Source organism: Panthera pardus, unplaced genomic scaffold (genome assembly GCF_024362965.1).
Source record: "Panthera pardus isolate Hobbes unplaced genomic scaffold, ASM2436296v1 HiC_scaffold_17, whole genome shotgun sequence".
Taxonomy (NCBI): domain Eukaryota; kingdom Metazoa; phylum Chordata; class Mammalia; order Carnivora; family Felidae; genus Panthera; species Panthera pardus.
In genome coordinates this window covers 80,395,127-80,408,335 of record NW_026526732.1, presented here as the reverse complement: position 1 = coordinate 80,408,335, position 13,209 = coordinate 80,395,127, and the positions used below count along the sequence as shown (strand labels likewise).

The 13,209-nt window shown below is 35.7% G+C and overlaps 1 protein-coding gene and 1 long non-coding RNA gene across 4 annotated transcripts in view; one reads left to right on the top strand and one right to left on the bottom strand.

The window, feature by feature from the left end:
- Positions 1 to 13,209, bottom strand: part of PHIP (pleckstrin homology domain interacting protein) — a 138,469-nt gene that overhangs the window by 40,381 nt on the left and 84,879 nt on the right. For all 3 annotated transcript variants that reach the window (XM_019442703.2, XM_019442704.2, XM_019442705.2), the window contains exons 21-23: positions 6,481 to 6,621; positions 3,815 to 3,891; positions 1,057 to 1,288 (exon numbers count right to left, since the gene is read on the bottom strand). In XM_019442703.2, the coding sequence (XP_019298248.1) occupies positions 1,057 to 1,288; positions 3,815 to 3,891; positions 6,481 to 6,621 (450 nt within the window). The remainder of the gene's footprint in view (positions 1 to 1,056; positions 1,289 to 3,814; positions 3,892 to 6,480; positions 6,622 to 13,209) is intronic.
- The window catches only part of LOC109263320 (uncharacterized), a 35,255-nt gene continuing 29,740 nt past the window's right edge, over positions 7,695 to 13,209 (top strand). The window contains exon 1 of the long non-coding RNA XR_002078153.2: positions 7,695 to 8,060. This is a non-coding gene — a long non-coding RNA (uncharacterized LOC109263320). The remainder of the gene's footprint in view (positions 8,061 to 13,209) is intronic.

Genomic DNA, 13,209 nt, shown 5'->3' with positions numbered 1-13,209 from the left:
GAGCACATATATGTGTGACACTCTCTTTGGTAAATCATCCCCAGACAAAAGCAAAGTAAGTAATAAGAATAGTAGGCTGTGGAATCCAAATTAATAAATAATTATAAAGCTGAAACAAGAGTTCAGATGATACAGATAAAATAAACATTAAAAACAGAAGTATTCTTAAAATTTTGAAAGCTCTCCGGAGATAAAGACAGCCTCCCTAGTATTTAATCCTATAATTAACAACTTATATTTAATTCTAAAAATGAAAGAGGTTAAAAAAAATCTTCCTTGTGTTTATTTAACCAAATATACTTTGTACTTATAGTCTTTTGGGGAATAGAAAACATCTCCCTTGTATTTCATTTACTTTAGAGCAAAAGTTAAACAGCTTTTATTTTTCTTGAAAGAATTCCATTTCCGTAAGAGCTGACAGTTCTTATTTCCATAACATTTATCTCTTACGTTCTGATTTGTCTCAAATTACCCAGACTAAAGATGAAGTAATCACGTCAATACTGCTACTGACCTAAGGATCATCTAATTATGGCTCATCTTCTCTATAAATTAATGAAAGCTTGTTAACAACTGCAGTATCCTATTTTAGATTCATATTTGCCTTGTAGTCAACTATGACAAGTTCTGCCATTATTATTCCAAGTCATGTGTGCTCTATGCTTGCTGGTTATTTTCAGCAATTAACAATCAATAAGGATGGTCAAAAAGCAAAGGAAATTAAAAGACTCATAAAACTACATGTTTTTAAACTTTTTTTATATATACAAATGAATAAATCCCAAGAGATTATCAAAAAAAAATCTGCTCATAAGATTAAATGCTTAATATTGAGAATATGGTAATTCTATAAGTAAATACTCGCACATGCTAATTTAAAACTTGAGAAAATTAAATACGTTTGGCATACTATATTTTGCTACTGTATACTTCTGAGTTTTTTCCAATACTACTTGCTGGTACGCCTCAACAGCATTTATGTTTATCAGCAGCACTTTTAGAAAGTGTGCTTTGTTTTCATAGAAAACAATTTATATTAAAAAAAACCAAAAAAACCTTTTGTTTTCTTTCTTTGGGTTTCTTTTTCTTTGGTGATATTTGTCCATCTTTTTCTTCATTTACTTTTTTCCTTTCCTTTTTAATCTGTTTTTGCTTCTGTTTTTCACATTCTTCTTCTTCATCTGAACTGCTTTCTGCTTTCTTGGTTTTATGCTTAGGAATTTTCTTTGGTGGCTGCAGATTAATTCCTGCATCTGCTGTCCAGTCAGAATAATCACTAGAGTAGTCACTAAAAGGCAAAAGGGATTAAAAAATACAAACAGAAGATATACCGTAAGACTATTTTATAAATATAAAGAGATCACAATGACAGAGTAACAAATAAACTAAAAACACTTCCCTTTCAACTCATGTTCTAAACAGTTTCTTAAAATTCTGTCAGCTTAACTTAAATATCTCAAAAACTTTAAGATAAGTAAGGCTATAGCTTTAATTGAAACAATGAATTTAAGTGCCTCCTATGATTTTAACAAAAATATTAATTTCTGGGGCACCTGGGTGGCTCTGTCAGAAGAGTGTTCAACTCATGATCTCAGCTCAGGTCATGATCTCACAGTTTGTGAGTTTGAGCCCTGTGTTGGCTCCTCACTATAGGTGGGGAGTGTGCTTGGGATTCTCTCTCCCCCTCTCTCAAAATAAATAAATAGACTTAAAAAATTAATTTCTGAAGAGTGCTGCATTCTGGGGCAAAATACTGTGGGGAATACAAAAATAAGGAGCAATTCTAGCAACGGCAGATAGTCTTGGATGCCACAGAGATACCAACATTAAGGAGGAGGAAGCAGAGGGATTACTTATTTGAGAGGAGCAGGGAACTCTTCACCATAGGTATTTTGATGGTAGAGCACTGGTGCCTTCATGATAGCTGGATATTAAATGGGGGTGAGGTGGGGTTTGTCCCAAGTGTTCCGGCCTATTAGGAAGGTTGTGCTTGCAACTTTTACTCAACATCTACATATACCTTAGACATAGCTTATGCTTCAAAGAATGCCATGATTCTGAAAACTACATGCCTTAGTGTTTTATGTATCACTACTAAGCATGTTTGCCATTTCTTTTCAGTGTACCTTCAAAAGACTCAAATTTTATTGAACTGATGTTGGTGCAAAATAAAGAATGCAGTTATATTATCTTCTGTTCTAATTTTAGTACATGAGAATACTACTTGATTTTTTACAATTTTAAAACTATAAATGCCTTAAAGAAATCTAAGTTACACTATGTTAAAATCAATAGTTTTCCTATATTTAGTGATGATGTATAACCTTACTTCTCTAAAAAGATTAATGTGGAAAGGACAGATTTGTCTGGAGTTTTATTCTACTACCACCACTTCTAACCCCTGTCCCCAATATCCCTAACAGACATCTACCTATATCTCCCTAAGAATAATCATTACAGATAAGAATCAAATAATTAAGGTGCATTCTAGTATGATTTCATGACTTCATTTTAATTTGAAAACAATATTAAAGAACTTGGTTTAAAAAATATTTTCAGATTCTATACTGGATGCATGGGAATGCATCTGCAGAGCAAACATCTATCCAAGAATAAGCTGTCCTCAACTTATGAGCATTTATTTATACTAACTCCAGCCCATGGTCACTAAAAATGACACCTGCCAAGTACTCACAGCTGCTACTCTCCAGAGCACTTGGCACTTACAGAAAATCTGATGCCAGCAGAGATCTGACTACAAACTGCAGAACCCGTGGTCTTTACAACTGCCCCTAACTGCTGAAGCCACTACTACTTTCTCAATATATGAACTTCTATGCTGTCTCATGGTTTGAGATACTCTATTTTCCATTGCTGAGCCAAAAGAAAGTGAGTTTTTCTTTTATTGCCGTTTCAAATATAGAAATCTCCCAGACACAACCACGGGTACATGCATATATCATCACTAGGAGTCAATGTTGTAGGACTAAGAAAGCCCTTGATTCTAACACTGATATAAGGAATTCTTATAACCTCCACCTCTTCGTTTCCTTGGCAATTTTAAGAGCTACTACTGACAGTGTTAAGTGTAAGGAGCTAAATATAATCAAAAGCTACTTTCTTGGTACTAAGACCTTATAAGGTCAGCAAAGATCAGCACTATAACAATGTAGATCACCATTATAAGGAAATAAAGGAATCCTCACTTCTCATTGCTGGAAGAAATAATTATCATTCAACAAATTATAGTATATGAAAATAGACAATTCTACAAGATCTCATTACTTTAATGCTTAAGTATTTCTCAAAACCAGTAATGAAACTAATTTGTAGTTCACTATTACAAATAATAGGATTCAGAAGATAAAAGATCAACTAAGAAGACAAATTAAAAGCATCATTTTGCACATTTAGTTGCAATGACCAAAATTTTTTTCTGCTAAGATAAACATATCAGAAAGAAAATCTCCTAACTTTTGGACTACAAAAAGACCTCTAAAAAAGAACCAACTTTATTTTTTTTAAGTTAATTTATTTATTTGGGGGGGGGGGGCAGAGAGAGAGGGAGAGAAAGGATCCTAAGCAGGCTCCATACTCAGCCTGCAGCCTGACACGGGTAAGGCTCGATCTTACAACAGTGAGGTCATGACCTGAGTTAATATCAAGAGTTGGGACAATTAACCAAGCCACCCACGTGCCGCCAAAAATAACTTTAAACCCAAAGAAAATCTGAAATGTGTTGCTGATAAAAACGAACTTTCAGGTTTATAAAGATTTTATATTACATGTGTAGAAATAAAATTCGATGAATTACCTAGAACTGCCATCACTGTGCCATGCTCTCTCATCCTCTTCAGACGTTCCACCACTGACAGCAACAACTTCCCCTTCCTAAGAAATATTTAATATATATTTTATTGTGTAATTTTACATTAACATTCTATGATTATAGAAAGTATCAGTCGCTCAATTCTACTCCTGATATTATTACACTATATGTTAACTAACAATTTTTTAAAAATGCAGGCTAAAATGGGGGAGGTAGCTCGAAGGAAATATACCTAACAAATATTTGCTTTATGTATCCCTGGCTAAATGGTTATGCATATGTGATTATATAGATACAGACATAATGGGAAGTAGCATATTTTAAAGCAACTTAAATGTCAAAAACTTTTTTTAATCTCATTTGTTCTATGTTATTATTACATAACAATTTAAAAAAAGAAATATCAGTGATATTTAATAGTACCAATCACATAGTATATTTACAACCATTAAAACCTGATTTTAATTAGCTATAAAACACAGGTCTTATATTTTTATCCAACAAAATTATTAAACATAGCCAACAAAATAATACCTATTAATAATGGATTCAGAGCAATCTCTCAGGTGATTAACATTTTGTTTGTTACCGTTTCTTAAGCCTCAATATATCTTTGAGATTGGATGTTAAATTCTATAGATAACAATGGGAATCAATTTTACTTTTTGGCCCATTTTAAAAACTTAAGGTTTTTCTACAGTTGTTATGAGAAGCTTAAATTAGGAATTTATATCTTATTGTTACACTCTGATATTATTCTATACAAATAGTAGAGGATTAAAAAATACCCAAACACTGTTTCTCTTCAGTAAATATACCCCGCTCAACGTAGGATATTCCAGAGAAGCCATTTTCTTTATAAAAATTGTTTTTCAGGGTCACAAAATCTTACACAATTTCTCCCTTGCTCAAATAAAACTTTATGCTTCAGTAAAAATAACAGCTCACGTTAATTAAGCTTTTATTAGTATTTCAGAAATTATTCAAAGCATGTTGTATACATTATCCCATTTGACCTAGACAAAACATTGCTGGTGATAGGGAGCAGTTATTTAAAGAAATTAAAGTTTAAAAAGGTTAAGCAATTTACCCTAGGCAGCATAATTAATAAGCAACTAAGCTACTCCAAAGTTTAGACTCCTCTCCACAAGAATGGTTCAGTATTATCACTTGCTGGGCATATTCACAGAATTTTCCAAGATAATAATGGGATGTATTCCTTTACTAATTCAATAAAATAGCCTATTTGGGGAGGAATTTTTTTCTTTTTGATGTCTTAATAATGAAGAATATGTATTATACAACTATTCCACAATGTTTTGAGAACTAAGCAAATATGAAAAGATCAAATCCAACAGTAAATTTAATCTCTGCTCAATATAACTGAAAAAATAAACAAATGATCCGATTATTCCCATCATTACTATACATATTACTTCTTTAAAGGGAGAGAAAAGAAATGTACTTCTATATTCTTAGTAGAAAATTAAGTACTATACAGAAGTACAAGATATTTGAACTAAAAAAAAACCAGGATTCTTTCCGTTAATATATTGTACCATACGCAATATTCTTTTCTCCATGTATTCATCTAGAAATTTATTCAGTTGCTCTGAATGAATGTTAAAGTATAAGCAAATTAGTTTTGAAGACAAATGAAGGATTAGTTAACTTTTTCCTATGTAACAGATATATGTGAAAATATGTTTCTAATAAGCTGAATCACATTTAGAATATTTTATAGAAACATATTACTAAAAGAATCATACTAAATCTTTCTTATGTTATTAGTATATTTGGTCATTTTACTAGATTGGACATTATCATTTTGACCTGGCCATACTAGGACCTGAAGCCAATGGAGATTAACTTCTCAACTGTGGTTAGCATACTCTCACAGTTTGAGTTTTACTGCCATGTCTATAAAGTAGAATATACTCAGAGAATTCCCGTATATGTCTAACATTGCTTCATAAACATATAGTAGTCAATAGGATCATAGAGTCTTTGACCTAACTGGGGGAGGGATGATTGGGAAGGTGGAGAGAGTAAGGGAAATGTTGTAAATACTTAAGATTAATTTATGATCGTAAATTGGTTGCCTTTGTTGAAAGAATATATAATTTAGTAGGGACAATGATATTTATAGAAATAATTATGCATAAGGAAAATTTAAAAGATTAAATTAAGAAAGTCATACACTAGTACAGAGCTAAAAAGCTAACCAAAATTGCCAAATGTCTCTTAATTAGTTATTATAATTACAGACTAGAGCTTCATGGTATTAGTTTAAAAGGTTGGCTTTAGTGTAAAGAAAGGAACTTGGGTTTAACTCCCGCTCTACCATTTAATAATTAGGTACATAGGTAATCTAAACATCTCTGAACTTCAGACACCTCATACATAAAATAGGAATAATTCATTCATATGCATTTGTTTTGTGGATTTGGTATTATGAATATGTGTGCCATGCTTGGAACATATATAATAAGTCTTCAGTAAATGGAAGCTATCATTATCATTGTAAGACCTAGAAAACATCATCTTTGAGCTACATCTATAATACATCAATGAGTGCAAAGAATGAAAGTCATATTAAAAAAAAAACAAGTAAAACTGATAACAACTTTGTGAATGTGCTGAGATCTTACATCTGAAGAACTAGTGCCATTTTCTATCTCTTCTGAAGGTCTAGGAGTCTCTTCCAATGCAGATCTTGTACGATAATTGTGTTGATTTGTCTGCTGCCGTTTGGATTCTCCAAGATCCAGGAAATGCTCATGAGCATGATTCTGGAAAAAAGTAAATTAAATTTTATTTATTTAAAATGTGATCAAAGAGCATGCTTTTTCCTGTAGAAGTTATCTATTTTTTAATTATTAAAAAATACATTCATATTTAAGATAATCACATAAGTGGACTATAGTTCCACTTCAAGTATTTTAATAGTAAATCATTAATATTAAATATTTAGGTTAAATCACAGGTTTGTGAAATTCTAAAATTCACTTACTGATAAATTAGCTTAGAAAAAGTTTTTTTCTGATTAAGTGATACAGACTAAAAGATTCATAATGGCAGACTAACAATTCTCCTATACCCACATTAAACCTATAGAAAAGATAAAAGAAAGAGGACCATGGGCTGTGAGACATATGTCATTAGGTAGGGGCAAACTGGAAACCAAAACGGTGATCACAAAACTACCCTACCACTGTGAGGCTAGGACACCAGGTGGCTGGCTATCTCTCTTCTGCTGCAGACTGAACGCAGCAGATGAGAACACAACTAACAATGATCAAAAACTGAGAAAATCCAACATGGTGACAAACCCAACAAACCTAAGAATTCACACCTGAAAAAAAAAAAAAAAGACTACTTGTGAATATAAAAGAAAAAAGAAAATAAAGATTACTTTTAAAAACAGACTGCCATGAGATTTATGCATACAATATATCATTAATGAATATATATCATACAATAAGAAAATCTTTAAAGTGACAGAAAATAACTTTGAGACTGTAACCAATTCCCCCCCCCCCCCCCCCTCCCTAGCCCCGGCTTTTTTTCCCCTTCTCATTAATCTTTGTTTTAATGGGTCTCAAAATTCTGTGACAGATTTCTGGCCAAGTTGCTTCCATTAAAAGTACTAATTTAAAAACTAAATTACCTTAAAATTGCCACCCCCCGCCCCAACACACACCAAATGATCCACAAAAGGTTCTTTCAAGAGTTTACAATGCATTACTATCGTTAAACAGTTTCTTAAACTTAAAATGGCCATCGGAGGCAAACAGTTCTGAGATTACTCTTCCACTACTAACTAAGACAAGGTGGCCAGTATTAGGAATAATATTCATTTAACTTCCTGGGCGGACTTGGTGACCTTGCCAACTCCAGCAGCTTTCTTGTCCACTGCTTTGATTACACCAACAGCAACTGTCTTATGTCACAAAGAACCAAATGACCTGAGAAGGACAGTCAGAGAAGCTCTCAACACACACAGGCCTGCCAAGAACTATATCAACTATGGCAGCATCAACAGATTTCAAGAATTCAGAGTCCGCTTTCAGTTTCCTCCCAGAAGACCAATCAATCTTCTCCTTTGGCTCAGCAAACTTGTAAGCAATGTGAACTGTGTAACAATTCAGCACAGGTGTACAGCCAGCACTAATTTGGCCTGGATGACTAAAGAGAATAATCTGCATTGCGAAGCCAGCTGCTTGCACTGGTGGGTTATTTTTGCTATCAGCAGCCATAGTGCCATGGCAAGCATCTTTTATAAATATGGTCTTGACACTAAAGCCCACATAAGCACCAGAGAGAGCTTCACGGTGCACATATTTCAACAAACCCTACTACAACTGTAGTGATTGAAGCAAAGATGACCACCATGCCAGGTTTGAGGACATCAGTCTGCACTGGGCCTAAGGGGACAGCACTAATACTACCCAATTTTGTAGGCAACAGGGAAGGGCAGGCACAAATGTCTGTAAGTTGGATGAGTTGGTGGTAGAATGTCAAAACTGTCCAGAACTACAAGCAGCATGGTTCCGTTGGCACTGTCATCTTTATAGGTGATTTTCCATCTCTTGAACCAATGTACGTCAGCACTTGGTTCTAACATGTACCAGTCCAACCGAAAACTGGCACAAATGCTATGGTGTAGAGGTTACAGTCAATTTCCTTTTTGAGAGAGAGGAGGGAGAGCGCGAGAGTGAGTGAGTGGGGGAGGGGGAGAAAGAGAGGGAGACACAGAATCCAAAGCGGGCCTAGACTAAGAGCTGTCAGCACAGATCCCGACGTAGGGCTTGAACTCACGAACAGTGAGACTATGACCTGAGCCGAAGTTGGACACTTAACTAACTGAGCCACCCCAGGTGCCTGAGCCAATTTTCTTAATGTAGGTGCTGGTTCCTTAACAATTTCTTCATATCTCTTCTATGAGATGCTCACAAGAATTCATGCTATTAACACAAAATAAGAAGTTATGTAACATTAATCGAGTTTGTGTTCATTTTCAGGTGATTCTCGGGTCAGGAAACTTTCAGAATGTTGTTTTACATGTTTTCAAATCTATCACGTGCTTAGTGGAGGTTTTAAAATTTTTAATTCTATATCATTTACTCCTTGTTTCTACTGTTTGGCACGGCACACCAGCCAGGTTAATTTTAAGAAAATGCTGGTTTATTATTTTTCAACTCTTTCCTCCCTCTATTGTCTCTTCTTCAGAGACTCATTAATACTTTGCATGCTCTCTTTACATATACCTACATACATATTACATAACTATGTATGTTTGCTTTTTATACTTCCCTCATTCTTCCCATTATTTCATTCTCTGTTGATACACTCTGGGGGAGTTCTTCAACTTGACTTTCCAAGCTTACTAATTTTTCAGTGTCTTACATTCTTCTAGTCAGGTCATCCACTGAGTTCTTGGTTTCAATAATGATGTGTTTCATCCCAGTGTATCTAATGGGATCCTCTCCAAAACTGCTTAAGGTTACATGTTCCCAATATCCTTGCCTAGCTCTCTGAGAATATGCTATTTCAACTATCTGTTCTGTGCATCCAATTAGTTTCCCTATGTAAGTCATGTAAGTCCATCTGTAGTGTGGTTTTTTTTTTAACCTATCATGCTTTGGCTTCACAAGCATGTTGGGGCGCTAATATTGCACTGAGGAGGAGGAGGAGAGAAAAAAGCAAAAATCTAGGTCTTGTATTGTACTCCTAAAAAAGATTACTGAGGTGTATGGGTGAAAGAGATGTGTACTTCAACACTCATCATACTGCGAGTCCTGCCCCTAGGAGAGGGGCTGTGGTCCCAGTGGTGGGCTGGGGACAGACATCGGGTCTGACTGTGGCCCTGCCCACCAACACAAGTTTCTCTGGACAGCACAGGGGAAGTACCCTGCAGTTTGCAGCTACTGCAGGGACTGCCCAAAATGATGAAACAGAAGAATTCTCCTCAAAAGCAACTCCAGGAAGTAGCGACGGCTAACGAATTGATCAAAACCGATTTAAGCAATATAACAGAACAAGAATTTGGAATAATAGTCATAAAATTAATCACTGGGCTTGAAAAAAGCATAGAGGACAGCAGAGAGTCTATTGATACACAGATCAAGGGACTAAAAAATAGTCATGAGGAATTAAAAAATGCTATCAATGAGGTGCATAATAAAATGGAGCCGGCCATAGCACAGATTCAAGAGGCAGAGGAGAGAATGGGTGAATTAGAAGATAAAATTATGGAAAAAGAGGAAGCTGAGAAAAAGACAGATTAAAAAAATCCAGGAATATGAGGGGTGAGTTAGAGAACTAAGTAATGCAATCAAATGGAACAATATCCCTATCATCGGAATTCCAGAAGAAGAGAGAGAAAGGGGCTGAAGGTGTACTTGAACAAATCATAGCTGAGAACTTCCTTGATCTGGGGAAGGAAACAGGCATTGAAATCTAAGAGGCACAGAGGAACTCCCTTCAGACGTAACTTGAATCGATCTTCTGCACAACATAGCATAGTGAAACTGGCAAAATACAAGGATAAAGAGAGAATTCTGAAAGCAGCTAGGGATAAACAGGCCTTAACATACAAAGGTAGACACATACAGGTAGTAGCAGACCTATCTACTGAAACTCAGCAGGCCAGAAAGGAATTGCAGGAAATCTTCAATGTGATGAACAGAAAACATATGCAGCCAAGAATCCTTTATCCAGGGGTGCCTGGGTGGCTCCATCGGTTAAGCGTCTGACTGCAGCTCAGGTCATGATCTCACAGCTTGTGAGTTCGAGCTCAGAGCCTAGAGCCTGCTCAGGATTCTGTGTCTCCCTCTCTCTCTGCCCCTCCCCCACTTGCGTGCTCACTTGCTTGCTTTTTCAAAAATAAATAAACATTTAAAATAACTAAAAAAAAAAAAAAAAAAAAAGAATCCTTTATCCAGCCAGTCTGTCATTCAGAATAGAAGGAGAGATAAAGGTTTTCCCAAACAAACAAAAACTAAAGGAATTCATCACCACCAAACCAGCCCTACAAGAGATCCTAAGGGGGATTCTGTGAGTGAAATGTTGCAAGGACCACAAAGTACTAGAGACATTACTACAAACATGAAACCTACAGACATCACAATGACTCTAAACCCGTATCTTTCAATAACAACACTGAATGTAAATGGACTAAATGCTCCAACCAAAAGACACAGGGTATCAGAATGGATAAAAAAACAAGACCCATCTATTTGCTGTCTACAAGAGACTCATTTTAGACCTGAGGGCACCTTCAGATTGAAAGTGAGGGGATGGAGAACCATCTATCATGCTACTGGAAGTCAAAGGAAAGCTGGAGTAGCCATACTTACATCAGACAAACAAGACTTTAAATTAAAGGCTGTAACAAGAGGGGCGCCTGGGTGGCTCAGTCGGTTGAGTGTCCGACTTCAGCTCAGGTCATGATCTCACGGTTCGTGAGTTCGAGCCCCGCGTCGGACTCTGGGCTGATGGCTCAGAGCCTGGAGCCTGCTTCCGATTCTGTGTCTCCCTCTCTCTCTGCCCCTCCCCCATTCATGCTCTGTCTCTCTCTGTCTCAAAAATAAACATTAAAAAAATATTAAAAAAAAAAAATAAAGGCTGTAACAAGAGATGAAGAAGGGCATTATATAAAATTACAGGGTCTATCCATCAGGAAGAGCTAACAATTATAAATGTCTATGCGCCAAGTACAAGAGCCTCCAAATATATAAAACAATCAGAAAAATAAGGAACCTTATTGATAAGACTGTGATTATTGCAGGGGACTTTAATACAGCACTTGCAACAATGGATAGATCATCTAGACACACAGTCAATAAAGAAACAAGGGCCCAAACAAACAGATGGACTTGACAGATATATTTAGAACTCTGCATCCCAAAGCAACAGAATATACTTTCTTTTCGAGTGCACATGGAACATTCTCCAAGACAGATCACATACTGGGTCACAAAACAGCCCTTCATAAGTATACAAGAGTTGAGATCATACCATGCACACTTTCAGACCACAATGCTATGAAACTTGAAATCAACCACAGGAAAAAGTCTGGAAAACCCCAAAGGCATGGAGGTTAAAGAACACCCTTCTAAAGAATGAATGGGTCAACCAGACAATTAGAGAAGAAATTAAAAAATATATGTAAACAAATGAAAATGAAAATACAACAATCCAAATGCTCTGGGATGCAGCAAAGGGAGTCCTGAGAGGAAAATACATTGCAATCCAGGCCTATCTCAAAAAACAAGAAAAATCCTAAATACAAAATCTAACACCACACCTAAAGGAAATAGAAGCAGAACAGCAAAGACACCCCAAACCCAGCAGAAAGAGAGAAATAATAAAGATCAGAGCAGAAATAAACAATATAGAATCTAAAAAAACTGTAGAGCAGATCAATGAAACTAAGAGTTGTTTTTTTTGAAAAAATAAACAAAATTGATACACCTTTAGGCAGGCTTCTCAAAAAGAAAAGGGAGAAGACCCAAATAGATAAAACCATGAATGAAAATGGAATAATTACAATCACTCAAAAATACAAGCAATTATCAGGGAAAACTATGAAAAATTATATGCCAACAAACTGGACACTGTGGAAGTAATGGACAAATTCCTAAGCACCCACACACTTCCAAAACTCAAACAGGAAGAAATAGAAAACTTGAATAGACCCATAAGCAGCAAAGAAATGGAATCAGTATCAAAAATCTCCCAACAAGTAAGAGTCCAGGACCACATGGCTTCCCTGGGGAATTCTACCAGACATTTAAAGCAGAGATAATACCTATCTTTCTGAAGCTGTTCCAAAAATTAGAAAGGGAAGGAAAACTTCCAGACTCATTCTATGAAGCCAGCATTACTTTGATTCCTAAACCACAGACCCAGGAGAAAAGGGAACTACAGGCCAATATCCCTGATGAATATGGATGCAAAAATTCTCAATAAGATACTAGCAAATCAAATTTAAGAGCATATAAAAAGAATTATTCACCATGATCAAGTGGGATTCATTCTGGGCTGCAGGGCTGGTTCGATATTCGCAAATCTATCAATGTGATACATCACATTAATAAAAGAAAAGATAAGAACCATATAATCCTGTCAACCGATGCAGAAAAAGCATTTGACAAAATTCAGCATCCTTTCTTAATAAAAACCCTCGACAAAGTCGGGATAGACGGAACATACTTAAACATCATAAAAGCCATTTATGAAAAGCCCACAGCTAATATCATCCTCGATGGGGAAAAACTGAGAGCTTTCCCCGAGATCAGGAACACGACAGGGATATCCACTCTCACCACTGTTGTTTAACATAGTGTTGGAAATGCTAGCGTCAGCAATCAGAC